The 25,481-nt window shown below is 43.0% G+C and overlaps 1 protein-coding gene and 1 pseudogene across 1 annotated transcript; both read left to right on the top strand.

Annotated features, from left to right (window-relative positions):
• Positions 1-1,213: 1,213 nt before the first annotated feature.
• Positions 1,214-1,863, top strand: LOC118650570 (annotated as a pseudogene).
• A 2,217-nt stretch (positions 1,864-4,080) lies between these two features.
• On the top strand, positions 4,081-4,717 carry LOC118651845 (cofilin-1-like). Its single transcript, XM_036301455.1, has one exon. The coding sequence runs from the start codon at positions 4,154-4,156 to the stop codon at positions 4,652-4,654; it is 501 nt and encodes a 166-aa protein (XP_036157348.1). The 5' UTR covers positions 4,081-4,153; the 3' UTR covers positions 4,655-4,717.
• The last annotated feature ends 20,764 nt before the right edge of the window (positions 4,718-25,481 follow it).

Below are 25,481 nucleotides of genomic sequence, written 5' to 3'. Positions count from 1 at the left end.
ATGGAGGAAGCCAAGGTTCCCCACCTGCTGCGGCCTGAGCTCCAAAAGCAGCAGCTCCAAAAGCAACGAAGTTTCAATTATAGAAGCCAAACAAACCCCAGATACCTGCTTTCAGCCAGCTGCGGCTTCAGAGCTGGGAGTGCCAGTGACAGCAACAGAGTTTCAATTATAGAAGGTAAACAAATGCCAGAATAAAAAAATAAAAAATAAATAAATAAAGGAGAGGCTGGGAGCTTCAGTCACTGGCCAGCCTGAAAACAGCCGTCAGCTCCTCATCCAGGCTGTCCAGGCACCCCAGTGGAGACCCCCACCCTGAAGGGGGCGTGATCAGCTGCAAACAGCCATCAGCCCCTAACCCAGGCTGGCCAGGCACCCCAGTGGGACCCCCACCCTGATCTGGGACACCCTTCAGGGCAAACCAGCTGGCCCCCACCCGTGCACCAGGCCTCTATCCTATATAGTAAAAGGGTAATATGCAAACTGACCCTAACAGCAGAAGGACTGGGAATGACTGGTCACTATGACACACACTGACCAGCAGGGGGCAGATGCTCAATGAAGGAGTTGCCCTCTGGTGGTCAGTGTGCTCCCACATCGGGGAGCTCTGCTCAGCCACAAGCCAGGCTGATGGCTGCCAGTACAGCAGTGGTGGTGGGAGCCTCTCCCGCCTCCTCAGCAGCGCTAAGGATGTCCGACTGCAGCTTAAGTCTGCTCCCCGCTGGCAAGTGGACATCCCCCGAGGGCTGCCGGGCTGCCAGAGGGATGTCTGATTGCCAGCTTAGGCCCAATCCCCCCAGGGAGTGGGCCTAAGCAGCAGGTGGTCATCCCCTAAGGGGTCCCAGACTGTGAGAGGGCACAGGCCGGGCTGAGGGATCCCCCCCCCCCCCCCCGCTGAGTGCACAGATTTTTGTGCACCGGGCCTCTAGTTTTCATAATAAAACTAAGATGTTATTTGCCTTTGCCACTGTGTTGACACTGAGGTTGGGCGGCCTCCTGTGCCTGTGAGCTTGCAGAAGGAAAAAGAATCCACTTTCACTTAGGAATGTCCTCAGTGAAGCAGTAAACAGTAATTTTATTAAATCTCAACTCCTGAGATTTAAAATATTCGCTGTGAGTTGAAGCTCGGCGCTGGGCTACCCCTACAGTGACACCCCCTGGTCTCACCAATACCACTGCTGCTCCCCTTCACCCCTCGGCCACAAATGAGACAAGTATGACTGACTGCCTCTTCAAAGTTGTCCTTATCAGAGAGTCGGGTGTTGGAACGAGTTATCTCCTGTCTCTATTTATTCGAAATGAGTTTAATCTTGAAAGCAAGATTGCCATTAGAGTGCAGTTTGCAACAAGAAGCATCCAGGTTGATGGGAAAACAACGGCACAGATATGGGACACAGCAGGGCAAGAGCAATCCCGGGCTATAACGTCAGCATACTATCTTGGAGCTGTAGGTGTCTTACTGGTTTATGACATTGCTAAACATCTCACATATGAAATTGTAAAGTGATGGCTGAAAGAACTGAGAGATCACGCAGATAGTGACATTGCTATTATACTTGTGGGCCATTGCATCATTTAAGGGCAGTTTCTACAGGTGAAGCAAGAGCTTTTGCAGAAAAGAATGGTTTGTCATTCATTGAGATATCAGCTCTGGACTCTACAAGTGTAGTAGCGGCTTTTCAGACAGTTCTGACAAGGATATACCACATTGTTTCCCAGAAGCAAATGTCAGATGTGAGAATGACGTGTCTCCAATCAACAATGTGGCTCCTATTCATGTTCCACCGACCACGAAAAAATAAGGCAAAGGTGCAGTGCTGTGGGACATATAAGGCGTTTCTCTTCTCCCTTAGAGGGCTGTTATAGTCCATTTCCCAGGTCCGAGATTTACATATATTTCTAATTCTTATGGTCACTTTCGTGTTTTTTTTTTTTTTTCTGTTCATCCGATTATTTATTCACTTGATTCTTAGATTCACTTGTTGATAGATGCATATTTGTTGTTCATAATTTGTATCTTTACCTTTTTCTTCCTCTTCCTCTTCTTAAAGGATACCTTTCAGCATTTCATATAATCCTGGTTTGGTGGTGATGAACTCCTTTAGCTTTTCCTTATCTGTGAAGCTCTTTATCTGACCTTCAATTCTGAATGATAGCTTTGCTGAATAAAGTAATCTTGGTTGTAGGTTCTTGGTATTCATCACTTTGAATATTTCTTGCCACTCCCTTCTGGCCTGCAAAGTTTCTGTTGAGAAATCAGCTGACAGTCGTATGGGTATTCCCTTGTAGGTAACTGAGTTTCTTTCTCTTGCTGTTTTTAAGATTCTCTCTTTATCTTTTGCTCTTGGCATTTTAATGATGATGTGTCTTGGTGTGGTCCTCTTTGGATTCCTTTTGTTTGGGGTTCTCCGCGCTTCTTGGACCTGTAAGTCCATTTCTTTCACCAGGTGGGGGAAGTTTTCTGTCATTATTTCTTCAAATAGGTTTTCAATATCTTGCTCTCTCTCATCTTCTGGCACCCCTATAATTCTGATGTTGGTATGCTTGAAGCTGTCCCAGAGGCTCCTTACACTATCCTCGCATTTTTGGATTCTTTTTTCATTTTGCTTTTCCGGTTGGGTGTTTTTTGCTTCCTCGCATTTCAAATCATTGACTTGATTCTTGCACTCCTCTGGTCTGCTGTGGGGAGTCTGTATAATATTCTTTATTTCAGTCCGTGTATGCTTAATTTCTAGTTGGTTCCCCAATATAAGATCGAGGGTCTCATTAGTTTTCTTGTAGATCTCATTAAGTTTATCGGCGGCTTCTAAACAGTTCTTGAGAGACCTTAAAAGTGTGGTTCTGAACTCTATATCTTCCATTGACAATTTTGTCCTGTTTCTTTGTCTCCGCATTTTGTTATGCTTCCTTGGTGCACCCCCTAGTGGTCTTTGTTTGCAGTCTTATAGTTAAATCTTGATCGTTGTAGCTAATTCCAGGGAGGGTTTGACCTCCAGGCCAAGTGGCTATGAGAATCAGCTGTCGTGTTTTGTTTTTTAAAATATATTTTTATTGATTTCAGAGAGGAAGGGAGAGAGAGGGAGAGGGAGATAGAAACGTCAATGATGAGAGAGAATCATTGATCATCTGCCTCCTGCACGCCCCACACTGGGGATCGAGCCCTCAACCTGGGCATGTGCCCTGACCCAGGAATCAACCTGAGACCTCCTGGTTCATAGGTTGACATTCACTGAGCCAAGCAGGCTGGGTACTTTTGTGTTTTATTACTTCCTCATACTTCACGAACTTTCTATGTTTTAAGTCTTTAGGTTTTAGCTTTATAGAATCATCCACTTGTCCCGCATGACTGCAGCTTTTTTCTTGCTGTGGCTGCACCAGCCTTAGTTTGATGAACTGAATGTTTGTTTCCTTTTCATCATGCAAAACTGTCACTGTAAGACATGAGAACTGGATCACTTGAAGCTCACACCTGCTGATCATTTTGCCAGAGAGCCCCTTATAATTCATAGTCTTTGCTCAGTGCAGTACCTATTTCCACAAATCTAAGAATTGCCCTACAAACAGCAGGATCTTGAGAGCTTGAGAATTTTCCATTGTTCTGGAATCACTTTCTAAAACGACTTAGTAGGGTTATGTAGTTCAGTAACTTTTGTAAGCATCAAGGTTGATTTGAGAGGGCATTTTTTTCTGGACAAGAATTAATACATGCAAAGACTGCTCAAAGCATGTTCTCTGTGACAAAAAGGAAAATGTATATCAAAATAAGGTGGTGGTCGTGGCAAGCACGTGTGTGGTCTTGTGAGTCGCAGATTGTACCAGCCACTGTCTACATGGAACACACTTTTTACTTGAAAGAACAATTGATAGCCTATGGCTATGGAAACATTGGTATCTGGCAGATATTTTTTCAAAAATGAGTGAGCCAGTCACTTCAACAAAAACAATTAATAGTACTTTTTGGCCAAGAACAAAATTTGAGCTTCAAGAGGAAATTTGAATTTTGGAAAATTTGCATCTACCTTTGTGACATTGACAGTTTCCCAGCACCTATTTTTTGTTCTAATAAGATCAATAGCGTCAGTCGGATCCCGGCAGCAGCTGCAGCGGCGCTCGTCTTTCCAGGCTCTTCTTGCTATCTCTTTTAGCTTCCGGAAACATGGCCTCTGGTGTGGCTGTTTCTGATGGAGTCATCAAAGTGTTCAATGACATGAAGGTACGTAAGTCCTCAACACCAGAGGAGGTGAAGAAGCGCAAGAAGGCGGTGCTCTTCTGCCTGAGTGAAGACAAGAAGAACATCATTCTGGAAGAGGGCAAGGAGATCCTGGTAGATGATGTGGGCCAGACAGTAGACGACCCCTACGCCACTTTCGTCAAGATGCTGCCGGACAAAGACTGCCTTTATGCCCTGTATGACGCAACCTATGAGACCAAGGAGAGCAAGAAGGAGGACCTGGTGTTTATCTTCTGGGCTCCTGAGTCTGCACCTCTTAAGAGCAAAATGATCTTTGCCAGCTCCAAGGATGCCATCAAGAAGAAGCTTACGGGGATCAAGCATGAATTACAAGCAAACTGCTACGAGGAGGTCAAGGACCGCTGCACTCTGGTAGAGAAGCTGGGGGGCAGTGCTGTCATCTCCCTGGAGGGCAAGCCTTTGTGAACCCCCTTCAGCCCCCTGCCTGGAGCATCTGGCAGCCCCAGACCTGCCGGTGGGGGCTGGGGTTGCAGGCTGCCCGCTTCTGCCAGACCGGAGGGGCTAGAGGGATCCCAGCAGGGGGAGGGCAATCCCTTCACCCAGTTGCCAAACAGTCCCCCACCCCCTGGACCTTCCTTCTCCCTCCACCCCTGACCGTTCTGGCCTTCCCAAACAGCTTTTGATCTTCTGATTCCTCTTGGGTTGAAGCAGACCAAGTCCTCCCTACCCCAGGCACCCCAGTTTTGGAGAGGGTCTGTATTTTTTTTAACGATACCCCTACTTGCAACCTGTTCCCCCCCTTTCCCATGCTGCCAACTTCTAACCGCAACAGTGACTCTGCGCTTGTCTGTTTAGTTCTGTGTATAAATGGAATGTTGTGAAGATAACCCCTCCCCGTGCTGCCTGGTTCCCCTCCCCTTTTCCACCTGGTCTTGGCCACTCGTGGAAGCAGGACCAGTAAGGGACCCTTAATTTTTTTAAAAAAAAAAAAAAAAAGGAAGAAAACAACAACAACAACAACAACAACAAAAGATCAATAGCAACAAATATAATTTCTTTTATGTTGCATAATGAAATGTTTCAACATTGAAAAGACCTGCATAAACATTTTCCAATTAATGTATAATGTTATAAAAATCTCACATGGGTAAAAGATCCATTCAAAGTTTAAGATAAATTAATGTATTTAAATGTCACAGAATAGGAAAAGTTCATTAATATGGTTTCAGATTCCACATAACTAACTTTAAGGAAACACTTTTTTGTTATTTTGCTGTAGTATCACAGAAGACTATGCACAATTATTTTTTAAAGCTATTAAAATATTTGTCCCTTTCCCGACTACATATCTGTGTAAGACTGCAATTCATCATATACTTCAACCAAAACAACATATTGCAACAGACTGAATGTAAAAGCAGAAATAAAAATTGAGCTGTCTACTATTAAGACATTGAAAAGATTTGTAGAAAAATAAAGCAGTGGTTCTCAGTCAGGTGATGTTGTCCTCACCCACCCAAGGTGGTGTCACGGAAAGTTTTGGTCATAACTGGAAGGAGGGAGTGCTCCCAGCATCTTGTGGGTAGAGCTCAGAGATGCTGCAAACACCCTGCAGCGCACAGGACAGCCCCCAACAAAGAATTACCTGATCCAAGATTTCAGTAGTGCCAAGGATGGGAAACCCTGATATCGAATAATGCCACTCTCACAATGTTTTTTTTGTTTCAAAAATATTGGTATTAGCATGTAATGGGCTTGTTATTGTTATTTTAAGTGACTTAGTATTTTTTTATTTCATAGTTTTAATTTATAATTTAGTAACTATCAATAGATGTAATCCACATAAACAAAGGCTCTTTTTCACCATAGCTAAGATTTTGAAACAGCCTAAGTGCCCATCAATAGATGAGTGGATTAAAAAACTGTGGTACATCTACACAATGGAATACTACTCGGCAGTAAAAAAGAAGGAACTCTTACCATTTGCAACAGCATGGATGGAACTGGAGAGCATTATGCTTATTGAAATAAGCCAGTCAGAGGCCGAAACTGGTTTGGCTCAGTGGATAGAGCGTCGGCCTGCGGATTGAAGGGTCCCGGGTTCGATTCCGGTCAGGGGCATGTACCTGGGTTGCGGGCATATCCCCAGTAGGAGATGTGCAGGAGGCAGCTGATCGATGTTTCTCTCTCATCGATGTTTCTAACTCTCTATCTCTCTCCCTTCCTCTCTGTAAAAAATCAATAAAATATATTTAAAAAAAAGAAAAGAAAAGAAAGAAGCCAGTCAGAGAAAGATAAATACCACATGATCTCACTCATTTGTGGAATATAATGAACAACATAAACTGATGAACAAAAACAGAGCCAGAGACAGAGAAGCATCAATCAGACTGTCAAACCTCAGAGGGAAGGTAGGGGAGGGTGGGGGTAAGGGGGAGAGATCAACCAAAGGACTTATATGCTAGCATATAGCCTAACTAATGGACACAGACAACAGGGGGTGAGGGCATGAGTTGGGGGGGATGGGTAATGTGGGATAAGAACACATATGTAATAACTTAATCAATAAAAAAGGCTCTTTGTTGTCCACAATGATTTCTAAGATTATAAAGGGCTTCTGAGACCAAAAAGTTAAAAAATTTCTGATATAGACAATAGGATATATACTCGTAGATTGCAAAACTAAATTTGTTGAGCAGCCCTACATGTTAGCCACACGAAAGATAAGAAAAGTTCATGGCAGGTATGCCAAGGACAAGTAGTTTCTTCTCAAGAAAGGAAGGTATCTAAAGGGGGCAGAGTAAAGAGACAGTGTATGGTGTCAACAATGCCAATTTAAGCCTTTTATGTGTCAGGTTTCCAATCACTGCTAGAAATGCAACCATGACTAAAATGCAGTCATTATTCCCCCAAAAGCTTACTGTCTAAAAGGGAAGAAAGACATAACTGAAATTTTAATTGAAATGTGGGTAGGGAGAGAAATATAAGCATGGGGTGTATGAGGTCAGTGGGGATGAACCTTAGGTTAGAGTGGTGGGATTTGGGAGGAGGTCAAGACAGGGAGGGCTCCCTGGAGGAAGTGACCTCTGAGTTGTCTTGAAGAATGAGTAGAAATTTGGTTACTGAGAGTGGAGGGACACTGCAAGAGAAGGTGGTGTTCCAGGCAGTGGGAACCACATAAGCAAAGGCTCAGCGTTATGATATAGAATGATAGATTAGGAGAAGATATGAAAGGGTATGGAGAAAATGAAAAATATACAAGATAAAAGCATCAGAAAATAAATTTAGTGCCCCCAGTAAAATTAAGATGTTTTAAAATAAAAAATAACAGGTCTGATAACATCAAGTTATATTTTTAGAAGGCTGCTTCCTATTTAGGTATACTATACAAAGTACCTGTTTGGGAAACAAGAATAAGACTTTGTGCTCTCTTCCTGGAAGCAGCCAGAACCTCTGAAAATGGTTCCCTATTCACTTGACTCAGAAAACTCCACAAAACCATGCAAACCAAGAGGTTCAAATCTTCATGTTCACTTAGGAACACCCCAGCCCAGGAATTCACGCCACATTTTTCATAAAGGACTTATATGGTTAGTTCATGCAAAGACATGTGATATTACTTTTCCCCACCAAAAAACTTGATCAAAGTGGTTGAATGTTTATTTCAGAGCAATATATCAACACCATTCTGGAAAATGGGGTGGCCCTGCTGAGGGAAGAGAAAGGGATGTTTTTAACAGTGATCACGGCCTGACTATTCCCCTCACAGCCTTCATCAAAGGTTGGATTGATCCAAAGGACACGCTGGCATTTGCCCAGAGTCCCAAGGGAGAGCCTGCCCTTTCCAACAGCAGCCTGTTTGACACACAACTGGTACTCTGCTTCCAATAGAAAACAGATTGATACCATTGGCATTAAAGAGGGCTAGCCAAGACCCAGGCCTTGGGCCTTGACTCCCAGAACCCACCCAGGGGCCCTGTGCAAGCTGGTGTCAGGGTGGCCCATGGAGGACAACCCGGGATGGGCATTTACCCCAACAGTGGGCGACCTTTTCCCAGGCTGTGCATGGCAGTCAGGATAGGGAGCTAAGACAATGAAGGGAGGCCTGGCTCGGGTTCATCTGAGCGTGGAGGTGATTCTACAAGCAGGAGCAAGAACCATCAACAGAGGCGGGAAGCCCAGAGGCAGATTAAGAGTCTCTGAGCAGATTGGGGCAAATGGCAAAGGTGTGAGGATGGGAATGAGCAGTGAGTGAGAGAGTGAGCAGGTCAGTCCTTAAAAGCTTCGTGACTCAGGGGCAGGTAACCTAACTAAAAGGATCTCACCCTTAGAGACCCTGGCTGACACCCCTCTTGCCAGTAGTCCAGTGTTGGGGAGTTACTCCTGGACATTGTGAACGTCTACAGGCCCCCGCCTAGGAGACCAGTGGGTGTGCCTGAGGAGGTGAGTATGGGCAGTGTACTCTGTATCCCCAGAGGGGCCTTGGCCTTTCCTCCCTCCTGGTCCAGGATGCAGCCTGGAGCGAAGGCTTATCAATCAAGTCTCTTAAATCCCAGCGGAATCATATGCCCCCCCCCACCCCATTAGTGTTACTCCACATTGCAAACCAGTAGGTTCCTGCTTTGCCGACAGGTGTGCAGCTTGCACACACCTTCGAGGGCATGCCACGCATATTGCAGACATCGCTAAAGGGAGATAGGAGGCTGGAGAGCATTTCATTTAGAGAAGGTGCCAATGTCAGACATTAGGCCAGAACTTACATGCATATATGCATTGCCCATGGATACAGACAATAATGGTGTGGGGCAGCAGCCAGATAGAGGGGGGCAAGGAGAGGAAAAAGGGGGGACAGCTCAACAATAAAGACTTATTTTAAAGGAATAGTGTGCACCAGTGGCCACCAAGCATGTCAAACTCACGGCCAGTAGGCCGTATGCCTCGTTATGTGAGTTTGACATGCTTGGTCCACCTTTCCTCCTCCATGCCTGTTAAACCCATCAAGCAAGCAAGCTGAACTGATCCGCACTGCCCTGATCGCCCTCGAGTAACCCTGAGAAGTGTTTGTTCAGACGGGCTAGCAGAATTCAGTAGCGGAAACCCCATAGCTTCAATAATGATAACAATTATTATGAAAAAAATAGCTAAAAGTGCCCAGCAGTGTTCTAAGCTCTTCACAAATTTAACTCCTTTAACTGCAGTAGTTGATAGGACACTTTATTAACAACGTAAACCAACAAAGTGAATTTACCTGCGTTTGTTGACTAATAATAAGAAGGTTATGGCATCTGCTCAGCACTGCTCCTACTCTGAGCAGGCCCCACCCTGACCAAGCAAGAGGCTGCCGGGATGGTCCCTCTCAGACCTCTTCCCAGGGCACCAGGAGGGGAGCATGTCCCTCTTTTGACGCTTGTTTTGTTTCAGCAGTGATGACAATGAGACAATGTGCTTGAAGCTCTGGATGTATCATTTACGCTCCTGATCTGATTAAAAGCAGGAGTGGGAGGTCCGCCAACCTGCAGGCTCTGTCAACTCCTAATGTTACATAACCCTGTTATGCTTCACTCGCGATTCCCCCCTCATAATTATTCTTCATTTTTGTGCTACACAGAGCTCCCTTCACCATCTCCCCTGACCTTCCGCGCAAGGGGCTTTGAGGACCATGTGCTTCATTCACCCACTTGCTTTTCCTTCCAGGGCTGCGGCTTGTGGTGGGGTTCCTGTGGGGCCACGGGGTGGGAGCACTTGCCAGCAGCTGCAGCTTACCTTTTGTCCACATGTGGGTCCCTTTCGCTCTTGCCATCGGAGGGAGCCAAACCCACCACTGAACTGCCTGGCTCTTTGTTTTGCTCTCTTGTGCCATGAGTTCTAGGCAGCCTACAGCCTCTCTCACGTGTACTAATCTTGCTCCTTTAATGGAAACTGTGCTCATGGCATAACCTCGATGCTTTTCCTTCGCTCTCACATAGATTTGACCTATCAATTTCCCCTCTGGCCAAGCCTTCACTCAACACTTACTGATCACAAAAAAATGTCTAGAGGGAACTGAGAACATGATTAGGAAATTGGGTTTTACAAAAAAACTAAAAGTGGGTGAGTTTGGAGGAAAGCTTCTTGCTTGCCTCCCTAGGATTTTGCCCTAGTGAGGCTCGCTGCAGAGTGGCCGGAGACAGTGGCCCCAAGACGGTTATCTGAACCAGGGACTTCTCCTTGTCCCCCAGCCCCTCAGAGGTCCACAGGCCAAAATAGTGCAAAATTCAAGATGACAGAGCCAGAACGGAAAAAACACTGGGAGGGTGATCACCTGGTTTAGAAGCATGAGGTCCAGGAAGGCATTTCATACAGGATGGGTGTTCACGAGCATATTTTCCTTGCTCCGGAATGGCTGAAAGGGCTCCATAGCACATCTGATAAGAAAAGAAATTAACCCAAATCCTTGTCTGCTTCTAGGTTAAGAAGGAATAGGACAGATAAACTCATTACTGGTCACTTCCACCGATGTATGAAAGTGCACAAAGACTTTTAGACCACCCTGTACATATTGTATTGAAAATATAATGGGAGATGTGATAAGGTGAATGGGGTTGAATTGGTTTCAAAGACATGGTGTTTAAACTTAAATCTGACAAAAGAAATTCACTAGTAAGATTTGGGGATGTGCAATGTGGCAAAGGGAGCTAATGCAAGTCTCTACATTAGGAACAAACCTGGGAGACAGGACAAAGGATCACGGTGGCTGGAACGTACTGTGTGACAGGAGAGGTTGCAGGGACTGGGTTACAGGCCAGGGAAGTGGGTCTGGATTTTATTACAAATCTGAAGGACAGCCTTTGGAAAGTTTTTACCAGGAGGGTTATGTGGTCAGTTTACATTTAGAAAGATAGTCCAGGGCCAAAAAGCAGAACTCCAGACAAGAAATAATGGTGGCTTTGACCAGGATGGACGTAGTGGAGAGAGAGGGAGAGAGAGAGAGAGAGAGAGAGAGAGAGAGAGAGAGAGAGAGAGAGAGAGAACCATACTAATTTGGGAAATATTTTAGTGGCAGTCTCAACAAGACTTCACGGGAGACTGGATGTGAGTCAGGAGGGGAGAAAGGAGTCAAGGATGAGCACTAGGGTTTTGGCTTAAGCAACAGGCAGATGGTGAGACCATTTAGTTAGATGGAGAAGAGAGATAAAGCAGGTCTGGGAGGTGACATTAAGAATGTTGATCTGGACGTGTTGAATGTGAGAAGTAGTGTTTTATAGAAAGTAAAGCTATCCTAGGGCCTGTAACATGTCCCTGGAGCTGTTTAGGGGATTTTTCCCTGGGGTTTTAAGCTCTACTGAGAGGACCATCTGCAGAGCCCATGGGGTTATATGTCATCCTCAAGGTCAGAAAAAATGGCTTTGTCTTGGTCCACTCATTCATTTGTCCCAGGAGGAAGGTCTATATTTCCCTCCATCTGTATAATAATCCTACATCTAGAGACCTTTAGAAGAAGAATTGGGCATTTTTCTACTTGAATATTATCTTTCTTAGTATAAATAGGCATTAAAAAGTACAAATAAGGCCAGAGCAGGACTTCTTGACCCCTCAGTAAAAGATGTATTCAAGGGACAAACCCAGCCTGAACAGGATCACACCAGCTCTGGGCCCTGCCTTGGGATCCTCTGCAGCCTAAATGGGAATTTCCTTACACACACACCCTGTCCCCAGGGAACCAGGCAGTCAACACCAAGAGGGACCAGGCTGTTCACATGGGAGGGGAGGTGGGAACCAGTGGGGGATTAGAGGGGGCTCAGAAGCCCAAGCAGTAGCTGCCACCAGCTCCCCATCTCTCTACCTCCCTCCACAGCATTCTGGATGATGGGCTCTGAAAAGTCATTTTCCTCTATGTCTTTGTTTTTTACTTGCTCATTTTCAATTTTGTATTTCTGCTTTCTCTGTTTAACAGAAAAAAATAATAGCCACTGTATAATTAGCTCTTCTGTTATTTCATCAAGTCTTCAGACTTTCCAAGTTCTAAAACATTTTCTTTCGATATTATTTCCATTGCTCTGCATTCTTTGTGTTTCTTTTTTTTCCCATATCTAACCTTTTTAGATAGAGGTTTAGTTTTTCAGTTCATTTCTACACTTTAATTTTTAGTTAAGTAGTAAATGCTATGAATTTTCCTCTTTGAATAACATTAGCTCTAATCTACAGATTTCAATGTAAGTGGTTTTTTTAATCCCTACCTGAGGATGTGTTTTTATTGATTTTAGAGAGAGAAAGGAAAGGAGAGATAGAAACCAATGTTTGATTTGAAAGAGACATCAATCAGTTGCCTCCCATACATGCCCCAACCAGGGGTCAAACCCACAACCTAGGTTTGTGCCCTGACCGGGAATTGAACTGGCAACTTTTTGGTGTACTGGAAGGCGTTCCTACCAACTGAGCTACCCCAGCCAGGGCTATAGCATTTTTATTTTTGTATTTTCTAAATAATTGTAAGATTTCAGTTTTTGTGATTTTTCTGATTCAAAGTTTCTTTTTAAAATTTTGTCATGTTCTAAATTTACTGAAGTGTGATGACAGAAAATGATCTTTATAAGAAAATGAATCTTATTTTTCAAACAATTTTGAGGTCATCTACGTAGTTGAAAAGGTGAGGACTGATTCATGGTCATCTCTAATCTTGAACATTTGTTAACTCTTTTCAAGTGCATTATGCAGTAATTTGACACCCTCCGGAGTTTTAAACTCTCCTAGTGAAACCATCTGCTGAGCCAGCAGAACCTTACGTGTGAATCTTGAGGGACAGCCGATGATGGCTTTTTCCCTCCTTCATGCATTCATTCCACAGACATGTGTGAAGAACTGAGCGCCCACCCTGTGCCAGGCCCTTCACCAGGCCTGGGGACACACAGGTGACGAGGTCTAATGCTCATGGATGGACATGTGATTGCCACATAGGCTGTGAGAGCAAAGTCTTTCCAGGTAGAGTGGACAGCAACTACATAGGCTGGAGTGGTTAGTTCCTCAAGGGCCACCGAAGAAGTTCAAGTAGGGGGAAGAGGATCCCTGGGTAGGGTTGAGGGTTGATCTTCATTGTTTCTATTCTCTCCAGGCACCTTCTGCCCTGCTTACCGGGTGTGGGTTTGGTTTGGGCAGAACCCTGCTGCATGAATTCCATAGCTGTGGTGGTCCACTGGCCCTGGTGGCCGCTGGGTGCTCTGTGGAGGAACTGTGTCCTGCAGGCAATCTGTACTGCGGGTGAACTCCAGAGACACTGCAGAGTCTCGTGGCAGAAGTCCCTGAGGAGTAAGTAGATCAGGTCTCACTCTCTGGATAGCAATGACAGATGGAGGGGTGAGAGGTGATCCTTCACGTGTTTCTTGATGCCAGGCAGAGCTTTTCAGCCGGAGAGAGAACTATTTCCTGTGCAGAGAGATGAGGAACACGTCATTAGCAGTTGGACACCAGTTCTCGTGAAATGTAAATCTTTCAGCCAGTTTCACCCTGTGATGAAAAATGACGACAGCCCAGAATTGCCCAGGGCCCTGGATATGCCCAACCCATGATTTGGTCCACCGACCTCTTCGTAACAAACCAGCTGGCAGAAGAACCTCAATGCTCAGATCAAGGAAGAGCAGATGTCTGATACTTTTTAGGAAATTCAAGTTCAGAAAGAAGAAACCAAATTCATCAGAATGATCGTGGGGAAGGACATGTAATAAGAATAGAGCCACAGTTGTTCAGTAATTATTCACCTGACTGACTATAGGTAAGAAGTTTTCTTGCAGACCCTAGGAAACTGGAAGATGTGTGGCACAAAGAAACACAGCGCTGTAAAAAGATAAGATGCCTCAAACCCCGGACGGGTCCATTGCTCAGAAAAGAAATACATTTTAAAAGCAGACCAAGGACAGGATGTGCTTTGCCTTGGTTGCTATGCCTGGACCCTGACCCCACTCCGGGAGTTTGCCTCAGGAATGCTGCCCATTTTCTGATCCCTGGGCCTGGCTGAGGTGTTTGTAACATCATAGGAGATTAGCTGCATTTTTATTGGACTTCGAGCTCCTGAAGGCCACACTGCAAAACTGCAGACCCTTCCCTCCCCTTCTCCCTGTTACACTCTCAGCTGCAAATAGCTCCTCCCTCACCCGTATATAATCAGCCAGCAGGCCAGGGGGTCAGAGCAGAATTTCCAGGGTAACCAACCGCTCTCCCCATACTGCCAGCATTATTGGAATAAGTGCTCATATGTGATTCAACCCTGTCTCTGCTTAATTTGGCTCAAGTAGTGACAGGCGGCCTCAGACCCGTTTAGTGTCCAATATCCATTCCACTAGTCCCTAAAAAGAATAGTGTTTATGAGTAGTTCAGCAATGAGGGACATTTGAAATAACAAAAAACATGCTCCTCCATTAGTGTTTCTGTGTCCCACAGTGACACAAAGCTGGGTTACTTGATGGCTTTAAAAATTGTTAGATGTTAGATCCGGACATATCCTTCAAACGCTTCTTCCTGTGACTGTGATCTGGCTTCTGAAGGAGATGCAGGGAGGACATCACAACCAGAAGATTGCTGCCCCGTGACCTGGCCCATATCCGTACCCGTCTGTGCTCTATTATAAAAATGCTGGTGTACACCCTAAATATGAATTTCTCTTCATTGATTAAATTTGACATTGGTTAATAAGATAATACAAGTTTTAATTGAAAATATATCACCTGTGTATTGCATTGTGTGCTCATCACCCAAAGTCTAGTCACTCCCATCACATTTATCTGACCCTTTACCCTCTTTAACGTCTCCCCACACCCTTCCCCCTCTGGCAATCACCAACTGCTGTCTGTGCCAATGAGTTGTTTGGTTCATTTGTTGCTTTCTGTTTTATATCCCACATATCTATTTCTTTATGATTTAAGTACTTCTGTACTAATATATTTATTATCAAGTGAACACAAAATATGTTTCAGAGGATGCCATGAAAATAAAAAAATATTCCTAATATATTTGAATGCAGTTATTAATTATGCAAAGCTTTTTGCTCTCATTAAAATATTACCCATAACTATATTTTTAGTGAGAACAATATGGTAGAATTTTGTATCATTTTTAACTTTAGTGTTATGCTTTGAAATACCTCAATACAAATATCTCAAGTATTAAACTTTTGGTACATCAACTAAAAGTTCAGCTTGTTTCCCTGCTTGCTTTTAATGATCATTAGAGCTGGGAGGTAACTCACAGGGTACAAGGGGCACAGCACACAAAGTGCATTGTTAGCAAGAGGAAGTCCACACTGTTCAAGCTTAGAGAATTCGGGGATTTTAAGTCAACTTCTTACCTGGTGCAATTAGATCCTCTATTGTTTTTATCTCCCGGTGATAGCGACGGAGAGATTGTTCCTGGCACAGGAGAAGGGGCATTCTGTTTTTCTTGCTGTTTTCTTGTCCTCGCAAAATTACTATTATGTTTAATCCATGAATTTCTTTGCAGGAATCTTGAAATCATTCATCCATTTTATGAAGGTTAATTTGGTTCAAACTAGATAATACATTTTAACGAGGCATGGGTACATTGCAAAACACTGCAGTCTGCTAAAGCTTGGAAATCAGGAAGGAGGCCACTGCCAGCACCTTCCAATAATAAACTTCCCCTTCCCTCATACCACACAGGGATGGTGAGTGCCTGACATAGGGCACCAACCAGGATTCAGAGAGATTTTTTAAAAGATAACTGTCATAGACGGCCTAATAGCTTTATCTGATACCTCAGTGTTTTGTGTGACATGTAGAGACCAAACTGTCTGTTTTCCTGATGAGTGCAGAGAAGTGATGATTTGATCCAGGTCACACAATTAAGCATTAGAGTCAGGATAAGAACCCGCTGGGCAAATGCCCAGTGTGCTGCATACCACTGTGATGCCTAACACTCTGCCACAGCCACCCTCTTCATTTCTGGCCCTGTTTGAGACCCCTAACTCCCACCAAAAACAATGAACGCTCCAAAATTAAGGCAACAATTTCACTTAGAGCAAATGGGTGGAGGAGTTTGTCTAGCAGCAAAGGTGATACGGAAGGCACAATTTTGGGCTACTATCAGATTGTCAGGTCCGTGAGCCAGCCATCTTTGTTTCTCATGAGAATCACTGTCAGGTGGTAACCACAGTTGTAATCAGAAGTTATAACGCATTGAATTAGTGCCTATTGAATAGCTTAAGTTTTAGTTGCAGCTGTTGAGAATGAACAATAGTGGTGAGCTAACAACGGAGTTTTATGCTAATGAGTCAATCAGGAGCGACACTGGGCTATAAGCTGGCCAGGGTGGGTAAACCTAAGATTTTAGAGAAATAAGGAAGTTATTAGGACACATGTTTTTGTGTGTTTTTTAAATCAATCACAGAATAATAGACAATACAACCCCATTGTGTCAGTGTCAGCTCTCAGCTGTCTATGATGTGCTACAGCAAGACTGAGAAGCATCTTCCATTGACACCAGCAGCACCCAGGAGAGGCAGGAAGGGATGGAGGCCATGTAGAAAAATGTTCACCAGACATTGGGATTTCAAAGATAATGAAACTCTAAAAAGTTTGAGGCTCCATCTAGGATTGTCTGTTTCTTAATGTCCAAATGAAGGCATAAAAACAAATAGGTGAGAAGCCAATAAATTTTTTAAATTTGATTTTTCAATTTTCAGTTTATATTCAATATTATGTCTTACTAGTTTCAGGTGCACAGAATAGCGATTAGATACTCATATGCTTTACAAAGTGATTCCCCACAATATTTTAAGTAAACGCCTGGCACCATGCATTGTTATTACAACATTATTGGTCATATTTTCTATGCTATACTTCACATCCTCATGACTATTTTATAACTACCAATTTGTACTTCTTAATTCCTTCATCTTTTTTACCCCACCCTTCTCCCTTCTGGCAACCATCAGTCTGTTTTCTGTATTGATAAGTCTGTTTCTGTTTTGTTTGTTTTTGTTCTTTAGATTCCACGTATAAGTGAAACCATATGATATTTGTCTTTATCTGACTTATTTCACTTAGCATAAACCCTCTAGATCCATCCATCTTGTCACAAATGGTAAGATTTTATTCTTTCTTATGACTGAGTAACAATCCATTGTATATGTGTACCACAACTTGTGTTCTTTTTTTGAAATAATTTTTTATTTTTCAACTACAGTTGATGTACAATATTATATTAGTTTCAGATGTACAACCCAGTGATTAGACATTTATATAACTTATGAATTGATCACCAAGATAAATCTAGCACCAAGATAAATCTCATACCATACATAGTTATTACAATATTATTCACTGTTTTCCCTATGCTACATTTTATATCCCCATGGCTATTTTGTAACTACCAATTTTTATTTCTAATCCTTTCCCCATTTTCCTCATCCTCACAACACCCCCACCCTCCCCACCCCTCATCTGGCAACCATCAAAATGTTCTCTGTATTTATGAGTCTGTTTTGGTCTGCCTGTTCATTTATTTTCTTTTTTAGATTCCACATATAAGTGAAATCATATGGTATTTTTCTTTCCTTGTTTCTTATTTCACTCAGCACAATACCCTCTAGAGTCCATCCATGTTGTTGCAGATGGCAAGATTTATTCTTTTAATGGCTAAATTATATTCCATTGTATATATGCACTGCTTTTTTTTGTCTGTTCATCTATTGATGGACACATAGGTTGTTTCCATATCTTGACTATCCTATATAATAAAAGCCTAATATGCTAAGTGTCTGGTCATCTGGTTGGCTGTTCAACCAATCAAAGCATAATATGCTAATGATATGCTAAGGCCACTCAAACACTTGCTATGATGTGCACTGACCACCAGGGGGCAGATACTGACCAGTAGTTTAGCTTGCTCCTGGGGTACAGCCGATCTTGACTGAGTGAGATGGGCCAGACATGCCCTGGAGCCCTCCCACAGTCCCTCCCCAGCTAGCCAACCTCCCACATCCCTCCCCAGCCTTGATCGTCCACTGGTGGGATCCTTCAGCCTGGCCTGTGCCCTCTCGCAATCCAGGACCCCTCAGGGGATGTCAAAGAGCCAGTTTGGGCCCCATCCTGCAGGCCAGGCCAAGGGCCCCCCCCCCCCGTGCATGAATTCATGCACCAGGCCTCTAGTTGTAAATAATGCTACAAAGAACATATGTATGCATATGTTTTTTGGAATTAGTGTTTTCGTTTTCTTCAGATAAAACCCCAGAAGTATATTGGTGGGTGCTTCTTTGTATCTTTGTTATAGCCTTTGTTTTAAAGTCTATCTTGTCTGGTATAAGTATGCTACCCCAGTTTTTTGTTTGTTTGTTTGTTTGCTTGTTTCCATTTTTATGAAATATCTCTTTCCATCCCTTTACTTTCAGTTTGTGTGTGTCTTTAGATCTGAGGTCAGCCTCTTATAGATAGCATATGTGAGAGTCTTGTTATCTATTCAGCTACTGTATATTTTTGATTAGTACATTTAATATATTTGTATTTAAAGTAATTTTTCATAGATATGTATTTACTAGTGGCTCGGTGCACAAATTCATACACATTGAAAGGAAATTAATTAGAAAGTGGCCGGCAGGGCAGGACTGCGTGAGACAGACAGGCTGGACATGCCCTGGAGCCAACCTCCCATGATTCCACCCTGGCCAGCCACACCTGGGGTGGCACCGTGGCTCGAAAGGCGTCTATGCAGTGAGCAGAATCCCTCCGGCAGGTGAGGTCCCTCAGCCTGGCCTGCAGGGATCGGGCTGAAACTGGCTCTCAGATATCCCCGAGGGGTCCTGGAGTGCAAAAGGACACTCTGCAAAGTTGCTGTTGTACAGGGTGTGGAACGCAAATGTAAGTGTGCAGTAAACCAGAATCAGGGCCGACAGTGCCCCAGCAACAACATAACCCATGGCTGAAGGTGGAATCGTGTGGCTCCAGGAGGAATCAGGCTCCCTCCTCTCTGGTTTTGAGGTGCATCACCCGAGAACTGCTGCAGCCAAGTCACTACAGCTTGGCAGTTCCTGCTTTGAGTGTCTGCCCCCTGGTGGTCACTGCACGTCATAGCAACTGGTCAGGTGGTAGGAGGGACATTTAGCATATTAGCAATATATATATATATATATATATATATATATATATATATATATAATATATATATATATATATATTAGAGGCCTGGTGCACAAAAATTTGTGCACTCAGTGGGGTCCCTCAGCCCGGCCTGTGCCCTCGCGCAGTCTGGGACCCCTTGAGGGATGTCCACCTGCTGGCTTAGGCCTGCTCCCAAGGGGATCACGCCTAAGCTGGCAGTCAGACATCCTTAGTGCTACTGAGGAGGCGGGAGAGGCTCCCGCCACACCGCTGTGCTGGCAGCCATCAGCCTGGCTTGTGGCTGAGCAGAGCTCCCCCTGTGGGAGCGCACTGACCACCAGGGGGCATTTCCTGCATTGAGCGTCTGCCCCCTGGTGGTCAGTGTGTGTCATAGTGACCAGTCATTCCCAGTCATTCTGCTGTTAGGGTCAATTTGCATATTACCCTTTTATTATATAGGATACATATAGATAGATAGATTGCCATTTTATTATTAATTTTTAAAATCCTTTTTTCCCTTCTTTCCTTAAAGAAGACCCTTGAACATTTCTTGTAATACTGGTTTGGTAGTGATGAACTCCATCAGCTTTTTCTTGTCTGGGAAGCTCTTTATCTGTCCTTTAAATCAAAATGAGTGTTGATGAGTAGAGTAATCCCTTCAGACCTGAAATGTTTTTGTTGAGAAATCATCTGACAGTCATATGGGAGTTCCCTTGTAGGTAACTTAACTGCTTTTCTCTTGCTGCTTTTAAGATTCTCATTTTGTCTTTAACCTTTGGCATTTTAATTATACTCATACTGTGTCTTGGTGTGGGTCTCTTTGGATTCATCTGGGTTGGAACTCTTTGTGCTCTGTGGACTTGTATGTCTATTTCCTTCACCGGGTTAGGGAAGTTTCTGTTATTATTTTTTCAATAAGTTTTCAATTCTTTGCTCGCTCTCCTCCTTCCAGCACCCACATGATGCAAATGTTGATATGCTTGAACTTGTCCCAGAGACTCCTTAAACTATCCTCATATTTTATTTTTGGGGGGGGATTCTTTTTCCTTTTTGCTCTTCTGATTAGGTTTTTTCTGCTTCCTTATCTTCCAAATCACTGATTTGATCTTCTGCTTCATCTACTCTACTGTTGATTCCCTGTAAGGGATTCTTCATTTCAGTTAGTGTAGTCTTCATTTTTGACTAGTTATTTGTTTCCTATCTCTTTATTGAAGTTCTGACTAAGTTAATCTGCTTTTTCTCTACATACATTGAGCATCCTTACTATCAGTGTTTTAAACTCTGCATCTGGTAAATTGCTTGTCTCCATTTTGTTTAGCTCTTTTCTTTTTTTTTAATTTTTTGAGGTTTATTCTGTTCCTTCATTTGGAACATGTTTCTTTGTCTCCTCATTTAGGCTAACTCCCTGTGTTTGTTTTTATGTAGAGTTTCTATGTCTCCTGGTCTTGTTAGAATGGGTTTATGTAGCAGGTGTCCAGTAGGACTCAGTGGCACAGCCTTTCAGTGACCCAAGCTGGTCATTCCAGGTGTGCCTCCTGTTTGGATTGTGTGCACCCTCCTGTTGTCGTTGAGTCTTGATTTCTGTTGGCACATCAATGGGAGAAATTTACCCACAGGCTGATCAACTGTGAGGACTGGCCAAGACCACAGTAGAGGAGCTGCTGTGCAGGGGCTGACTCTATGGAGCAGAATTCGCTTCAGCGGGGCTCTAGTGTCTGAATAGTTTTCCCCTTGAGTGTGTTGCTCTTGGAGATGGTTTGGTGGTGCTCTGGTGTGGTCTGAGGCTGTCCGCAAAGTGTACTGGCCCTGAGGCCTCAGGAAGTACAGGTCAAGATCAGCTTCCACCTGTGCCCTGTCCAGTGCCATCTGGCATGAACTATAAAGAAATATGTAGATAGCTGCTACTTGTGCTGAACTAAGAGGTGCTAAGAAATAGCCAATGCAGACTGCCACTTGTACTGGGCATAGGGCCACTTAGCAAGACATATGGGCTACACTGAGACCATGTGCTGCTTGTTTGGGATTTGTGAACCTTTGAGACATTTTAGCAAAGTCTAAAGCATGAGTCAAGATGGAACACTTGTATGGATGAACCACTGGAAATGACTTTGCTGGGCCTGTAAGTTGGGTGGGGCAGGGTATCAGGTTATCACCAGGGCTGGGTGAATAGTGTTAGCCAGGTTGATGGAGACTCAGGTATGATGTCCATCTGCTGGGTCTGTTAGGTGAGGGCTCAGCAAAGGAACAATGGCCTCTGGAGAAAGCTGCCCCCTCAGATGTCACCCTGATGCCAGACTATTCAGTTCCTCCCTATATATCCCTGATGCCTTTCAAGCTGATGCCCCAGCCCTGGAGATCAGAGCATGTGAGTCCAAGTAAGTCCATGTATGGGTCCTTTAAGAGGAAATCCTGGGATTCCAGCAGGACTTCCTCTCACTCAGCCACAATCCTCACTCATTTTAGTAGTCAGAAGTTATGGGATTTCTCTTCCTGGCACTGAAAACCTGAGCTGGGGCACCGAGTCTGGGGCTGAGTCCCCTCGTGAAAGGGACCTCCAAAGCCAAGATGTCACTTGTAATTTTTAACTGCCAAATATGGGTGTGGGACCAGATTGTTCTGAGTTTTCACCCTTTTTATCAATCTCAGTGTGCCTCTTCTGTATATCCCTAGTTATAGAACTTCTGTTCAACTAGATTCCAAGAGGTTATGAATGATGGTTTTTCTGTAGTTAAGTTGTAATTTTGATGTGGTTGTGGGAGGATGTGAGTACCACATTTTACTGCTCTGCCATCTTGACCAAAAACCATACCACAACTTTTTTATGCACTCATCTATTGATGGGCACTTGTATTGCTTCCATATCTTGGCTATCCTATATAATAAACGCCTAATATGTTGAGTGTCTGGTCGCCTGGTCAGCCATTCAACCAATCAAAGCTAATGATATGCTAAGGCTGCTCAACTGCTCACTATGATGTGCACTGACCACCAGGGGGAAGACAGTCAACTGGTCAACCAGTCACTATAACATGCACTGACCACCAGGGGGCAGACACTCAACGCAGGAGCTGCCCCTGGTGGTCAGTGCACTCCCACAGGGGGAGCGCCACTCAGTCAGAAGCCAGGCTCACAGCTTGGGACCACAGCGGCAGTGGGGGGAGCCTCTCCTGCCTCCAGAGCAGCGCTAAGGATGTCTGACTGAGGGCTCCCAGACTGCGAGAGGGTGCAGGCCGGGCTGAGGGACCCCCCTGAGTACATGAATTTCGTGCACTAGGCCTCTAGTTGTAAATAATGCTATAATGACTATAGGGGTGTGAATTAATGTTTGGGATTTTTCTGTATATGTAACCAGAAGTGAAATCACAGTTCATAAGGCAGTTTCCATTTTTTTTTATTTTTCTGAGGACCCTCCAAACTGTTTTTCATAGTGGCTGCACCAATCTCCATTCCCACCAGTAGTGCAAGAGAGTTCCATTTTCTCCACATCCTCACCAACACTTGTTTGTTGACTTATTGATGATAACCATTCTGACAAGTGTGAGGTGACATCTCAATGTGGTTATCATTTGCATTTCTCTTGAGTATCTTTACGTACATCTATTGGTCATCTAAGGGTCCTCTTTAAAGAAGTGTCTATTCAGGTCCTATGCCCACTTTTTAATTGGATTGTTTTCTTGGTGTTGAGTTGTATGAGTTTTTTTATAAATTTTGGATATTAACCCCTTATCTAATGAATCATTAGCAAATTTCTTCCCCCATCTAATAGGTTGACTTTTGGTTTTGTTGATGGTTTCTTTGTTGTGCAAAAAAACTTTTTAATTTGATGTGGTCCCATTTCATTACTTTTGCATTTGTTTCCCTTGTCTGAGGAGATATATCAGAAAAGATATTGCTAAGAGAGGTGTCAGAGACTTCTGTTTTCTTTTAGGAGTTTTATGGTTTCAAGTCTTATGCTTAAGTTTTTAATCCATTTTAAGTTTATTCTTGTATATGGTGTAAGTGATCTAGTTACATTTTTGCATGTATCTGTCCAATTTTTCCAATACCATTTATTGACTAGACTGTCTTTACCTCATTGTATGTTCTTGACTCCTTTGTCATATATTAATTAACCATAAAAGTGTGGATTTATTTCTTGGCTCTCTATCCTGTTCCATTGATCTTATATGTTTATTCTTATGCCATGCCATTTTGATTGCTATAGCCTTGTAGTTTAGTTTGATTTCAGGTAGCATGATACCTCCAACTTTGTTCTTCTTTCTCAAGATTGCTGTGGCTAGTTGGGAATTTTTGTGATAAATCAGTAAATTTAAGCCTTATTAAAAGTTAAAGTAGAAAAATAATACAAATTTGAAATAAAATTAGAGTTAGATTTATTTTCACTGATTTTATTATCTACATTACAAAAAGAAGGGACATGAATACATAAAAATATAACTACATATATTAAAAAGCATAATACATAAAATTAAGTGGCATAACTTATATTTTTTCAAATATTTCCCTTAGGGGTTAATGTTTTTTAAATATAGAATATCTTGAAACTCAGCATAAAAATTAATACCTAGTAGAAAGATGGGCAAAATTCTTGAACAGAATAATAACAGAAATTAAAATAGCATTGAAAATTAAATGCTTCCACATCGCTTCAAAGTGTTTGCTGCCCCCATTTTGCAGTTGAAGACATTGAAGCTAGAGGGGCTTGGAGAAGACCTATAAGGTCACACAATAAATACAAAGCTGAGATTCAAACCCGGCGCTGTCTGTTCCCAAAGACCACATTTTAGGCACTATACTTCCAGAAAGAGCATCTGAGAGCAAAAAACAACTAGAAACAACTCAATGTACATCATAAGGGAAATGACTAAATGAGTTGTGCAATATCCATAACATGTAAGTGTATGCAGTTATTGAAGAGAAATGAGCTAGATTTATATGTAATAACCTAGAAACTTTTTGTGTTGTATGGATAAATGAAAAAAAGGAAGTTGTAGAAAATATATATTGTATTAGGCCTTTTTTGTTTTGATAACATTCCTACACCTGTATGTTTGTAGAAGCATAGAAAACATATGGAAGCATATAATAAAACTCAACATTGGGTACCTCAAAGAGGTGGGCTGCAGTGGTTCTCAACCTTCTGGCGCTTTAAATACAGTTCTTCATGTTGTGACCCAACCATAAAATTATTTTCGTTGCTACTTCATAACTGTAATGTTGTTACTGTTATGAATCGTAATGTAAATATCTGATATGCAGGATGGTTTTAGGCGACCCCTGTGAAAGGGTCGTTCGACCGCCAAAGGGGTCGCGACCCACAGGTTGAGAACCGCTGGCTTAGGGGAAGAGAAAGACTTTCTAGCTTATCATTTGAATTAAAAGAAAAAGGAATAACCTTGCTTTTGTGTACTTCAAAGTAGGAGCTGATTTAATGTTTGCTGAACTGAATCAAATGGAACCAACTGAACCCTTCCTTCCGCTGGGAGTGCACACCTGCGAGGCAGCCTCTCAGCAGAATCTGGAGTTTGTGCTTCCAAAGATAAAGGCAACAGCTTTTCTATCCACTTGGCTATTGATGAGCACTTGGGTTATTCATTGTAAATGATATGCTACATTCATACAATAGAATACTACTCACCATAAAAAAAATCTTACCTTTTGCAAAGACCTGGATGGACCTAGAGCAGCGATGGCGAACCTATGACACGGGTGTCAGAGATGACACGCGAACTCATTTTTTTGGTTGATTTTTCTTTGTTAAATGGCATTTAAATATATAAAATAAATATCAAAAATATAAATCTTTGTTTTACTATGGTTGCAAATATCAAAAAATTTCTATATGTGACACGGCACCAGAGTTACGTTAGGGTTTTTCAAAATGCTGACACGCCGAGCTCAAAAGGTTCGCCATCACTGGCCTAGAGGGTATTATATAAGTCAGAGAAAGACAAATACCATATTATTTCACTTATGTATGGAATCTAAAGAACAAAATAAACAAAATAGAAACTGACTCAGATACAGAGAACAGATTGACGGTTAACAGAGGGGAGGGAGGTTGAAGGGCTGGGTGAAAAGGGTGAAGGGATTAAGTACAAATTGGTAGCTACAGAATAAAGAATATAGTCAATATGATAGCTATGTATGGACCAGGTGGATACTTGAAATATGGGGGTGGGGAGTGATCTGTAAAGTACATGATTGTCTAG

This window comes from Myotis myotis, unplaced genomic scaffold (assembly GCF_014108235.1).
Source record: "Myotis myotis isolate mMyoMyo1 unplaced genomic scaffold, mMyoMyo1.p scaffold_m19_p_3, whole genome shotgun sequence".
Lineage (NCBI taxonomy): Eukaryota > Metazoa > Chordata > Mammalia > Chiroptera > Vespertilionidae > Myotis > Myotis myotis.
The sequence above is the reverse complement of the archived record's forward strand: the minus strand, read 5'-3'. Positions and strand labels throughout refer to the sequence as shown.

What these genes read in the sequence shown, in the direction of transcription:
- LOC118651845 (XM_036301455.1), top strand. Translation starts at nt 4,154, where the DNA reads ATGGCCTCTGGTGTGGCTGTTTCTGATGGAGTCATCAAAGTGTTCAAT.